Here is a 3,700-nt window from a genome sequence, read left to right on the forward strand (position 1 = left end):
AAAATAGTTTTATAATCTTAGTAGTATACATTTGTGAAAATTTTTTTTAATTCATAACGAACCTTGGCGATCGCGTCTTTTGGTGCATTATCAGGGGGGACATTATGCGATAACCATCTGGTGTAATAGTTAAAATTGAATCTGAGCTGCATGTCGGAATAGGCGTAATTTTTTCATCTCTAACGTTTGCTTGGTTAAATTTGCCTATCAAGTCATGTTGATTTAAATTATTGTTATTTCAGAAATTGAAATTGCAGTGGGACAGTCAAGACACGGAGTTAGCAAGCGAGGAAAGTTCTAATGTAATCAATAATTTCTATTGCACTTGGTCGTTTATCGGCCTCTTGAGCCCAGCAGGCTTTTAAAAGACCCTCAAGTTGCGGTTTGACACCTATTGGTATTTGCAATGTATTTTCGCTTTTTACATAATCAAGCACTTCATTATTGGTTAACCCCTGGTATGGATAAGACCTAAATGAAAAAAGTTCAAATAAGACTACTCCAAAAGCCCAGATATCAGAAGAAGGTGTAAACAAGCCACAATTAAGTGTCTCAGGAGGTTTTCAACGTACCGGGAAAAGTTTTCGAACGCACTTACGATTAAACCGATAATAATCGATTTCATATGTTGGCCGAGCCATTCCGAAATCTCTAATTTTCACAACTCGCTGGGAATTAACTAAACAATTTCTATAAGCGATATCACGATGAACATACTTCTTTTTAGCAAGATATGCCAAACCCTGGGCTATATCCATTGAATACATGGTAAGGCGCTTTGCCGATATATCAGATTCATCCATAGTTTTTTCATTAACCATATTTCTACGAGCCAAAAGGTATGTTTTCAAATCACCGTACAACATGAACTCCATTATTGTATATATTGGCTCACTTTGCACACAGACGGCCAAGAGTTTTATGATATTCCTATGGTCAAATTTTTTCATTGCTTCCGCCTCTGATAAGAAATCTAAACGATCTTCCATGGTTTGACCGGACTTCAGTGTTTTTACAGCCACTGCTGTCCATGCTCCTGGTGACAGCTGAGCTTCTCCGCCGTAAACCATACCAAATGCTCCTTCACCCAACCGTCGATTAACTACTACATTCTCCTTTGCTATTTCCTACTTGTCTAATGTATTAAAATTGCTGCGCAACGGCGACAGCAGATCAATGCCGAACATTTTCATTATCTGAGCGGAGTACTTCACTTTTCGATTGTATCGATGTTTCCAAAAAAAGAATGAAAGTAGAGAAATAAGTAAAATAAGAAAAATACATGTACTTATAGAAACTATAACGGCTGATGTTTCACACTTAATTTGAAAAGAACGGGCCAAAAACGAAAAATTGCAATCATACACCCCGTCCTCAGGAATATGGTTATTACTCCAAAATATTTTCGAATGATTTATAGTTAATAGCCAGTCATGAACGTGAATATCTGTTTCTTTACTTTCTACTCTAGGTTTGAAGCTGCCAACCACAGAATAGTTCTTACTCTGCCACTGCAAAATTTCTAGGCCGATGATTCGGGTGCCAAAAAACTCGCCATGGCTGAAGCTGACTTTTCCAGATAAACCTTCAAATTCAGTTTCTTGAATAAATTGGGCAAACAGCTTAGTAACATCACTAGTTCTTAAACCATTGACTGCATGCTTGTTCTTTTGCAAAAGATTGTGAGCAGCGAGGGCATAGGTCCATACAGCGTCGTAAGTATATCCAGCATAATTTGAAACAAATTCATCGCTTGATTTATACGTGTCAATCCAGGTCTCAATGAATTGGCCTTCTTGCATTTGACTTTTACGGTCGCCGAACGGAAAATGTCTTACACTAAAATGACCGTCGATAGCCTGTAGAAAAACTAATAAATTAAGTGTCACCACAATTGACTATAACTTTTATTACATTGTAAAACTCTGAAGCAATGCAGCTGTTATCAATGTATCCTCTCCAAGACGTCAAGTCACTTAACACCCATGACGGGAAAAACCAAACATAATCCTGTTTTTGAGTCATCTGAAAATATTGCTATTAATTAGATTTCTTATATTCGAATTATTACTTACTTTTAATTTTATAGCTTCGCATATTGCCATTGCAGCGTTCTGACCATAAATATTTGCTATTATTATTTTAGCTTGTGCTTTTTTTAACTTATGCAAGTGCTGAAATATAAAATGTTAAAAATGTTGACCTTTAGTTATGTTGTCAGCCTCAACAACCAACCTCTCTTATTTCCATTGCTGTTGCGACAGTGTTACATTTCTGATTGAAAATCAAAGTTAAATTGTGAATTTTCATTTTACTTTTCATATAAGATATATATTCCATAGTTGTGTGACTCTCTTCCGTTAAAATAGCAACACGATTCCATCCAAAAATGTTCATAATTTCCAGATAAGCATCAATAAACAACCAATCGGTACCAATTGTACGGAAAAAGTAGGGATAAGCTTCTCGATCAAATATGGCAACACTCTCTGCTGAATAACATATAACCATCATATTCATATGCTTGGAAATCGAAGCTATTGGTTGAACCGTCTCACTACAAGCAGGTCCTAGAACACCCAGGACATTTGGTTGATTATAGTAGTGTATAAATTCTTTTAATACCAAATCAGACTTGCATGCTCCATCGTTTATCCAAATACCTAAATTATACCCTGGCAGTATAGTTCGATTATTGTTTATTGCAGTAATTGCCATTTGCGCAGCTTTTTCGATATTTTTGTATCTCCGACTTGAAACATTCAATGGAAATATACCACCTATGTATAATGTTACAGAGTCATTTATTATCCAATTTTGATACACATCTTCATGTTTCATTAACCATTTACATGCAACTTCGTTATACAGGTCTTCTTTAGTTCTCTTTATTTTTCGGATGGTACCCAGTGTAAAACAATGAATCTTTTATTGTAGAAGGGGTATTTTATTTTATATAATTCAGTTAACCGTTTTATGCTGTCTTGAAATTTGTAGCTTAGCCAAATTACATTGACAAAACTTTTAGTTTCCTTCAGCTGTTCTTCGATAAAAACAGAATCTTTTCGACATCCTGCCAGAATTGTAGCGCATACATTTTTATCGCAGATGGGATTTTTAAATTGTTCAACACTGAAAAATTAATATAAATGAGTTTCACAGAATATAAAATAGATTTTTTAATGCAGTATAAGCAAGATTCCAAATTTGGCAGAATAAAAAAGTTCAAGTTTTGTTTGGGTTATCGAATAGCCGCTGCTGCAGCTGATGCTGCTGTTGCCGCTGTAGCAGTTGGTGCTATATTAACATGTTGAAAATGATTTTCTTCAACTCAATTCAGCAATCAATCTTCTTCTTCCCTTATTCACTAAGCACTGAGTCTAGTTTTCTTTCACACAAAATCGGTAATCTTATCGACAGTAACATACCTTTTCAAAGTTGCGGTTTGACTCCTATTGGTATTTGCAATGGATTTCCGCTTTTTACATAATCATGCAATTCATTATTGGTTGACCGCTTGTATACATAAGACCCAAATGAAATAAGTTCAAATGGGACTACTCAAAAAGACCAGATATCAGAAGAAAGTGCAAACACCATCACCATATAAAATGAACTCCATTAATGTTTTTTTCACTCACATTGCACACAAACGGCCAAGAGTTTTATGATATTCCTATGGTCAAATCTTTTCATTCCT

At 35.3% G+C, this 3,700-nt stretch overlaps 1 protein-coding gene across 1 annotated transcript; it reads right to left on the minus strand.

Annotated features, from left to right (window-relative positions):
* Positions 1 to 907: 907 nt before the first annotated feature.
* LOC137580199 (gamma-aminobutyric acid type B receptor subunit 1-like) lies at positions 908 to 2,893 on the minus strand. The gene is made up of 4 exons (XM_068294123.1): positions 2,236 to 2,893; positions 2,076 to 2,174; positions 1,915 to 2,025; positions 908 to 1,859 (listed from the first exon to the last, which is right to left on the minus strand). Exons 1-4 carry the CDS (start codon positions 2,839 to 2,841, stop codon positions 1,128 to 1,130), a joined length of 1,548 nt encoding a protein of 515 aa, XP_068150224.1. The 5' UTR covers positions 2,842 to 2,893; the 3' UTR covers positions 908 to 1,127.
* Positions 2,894 to 3,700: the final 807 nt, after the last annotated feature.

The sequence above is a fragment of the Drosophila tropicalis genome, unplaced genomic scaffold, assembly GCF_018151085.1.
Source record: "Drosophila tropicalis isolate 14030-0801.00 unplaced genomic scaffold, ASM1815108v1 contig_830, whole genome shotgun sequence".
NCBI lineage: Eukaryota > Metazoa > Arthropoda > Insecta > Diptera > Drosophilidae > Drosophila > Drosophila tropicalis.

Coding starts and splice junctions, on each gene's coding strand:
- LOC137580199 (XM_068294123.1), bottom strand. CDS start 2,841: ATGAAACATGAAGATGTGTATCAAAATTGGATAATAAATGACTCTGTA. Junction 2,026..2,075: donor GCGAAGCTATAAAATTAAAA/GTAAGTAATAAT, acceptor CAATATTTTCAG/ATGACTCAAAAACAGGATTA. Junction 1,860..1,914: donor TTGCTTCAGAGTTTTACAAT/GTAATAAAAGTT, acceptor GTTTTTCTACAG/GCTATCGACGGTCATTTTAG.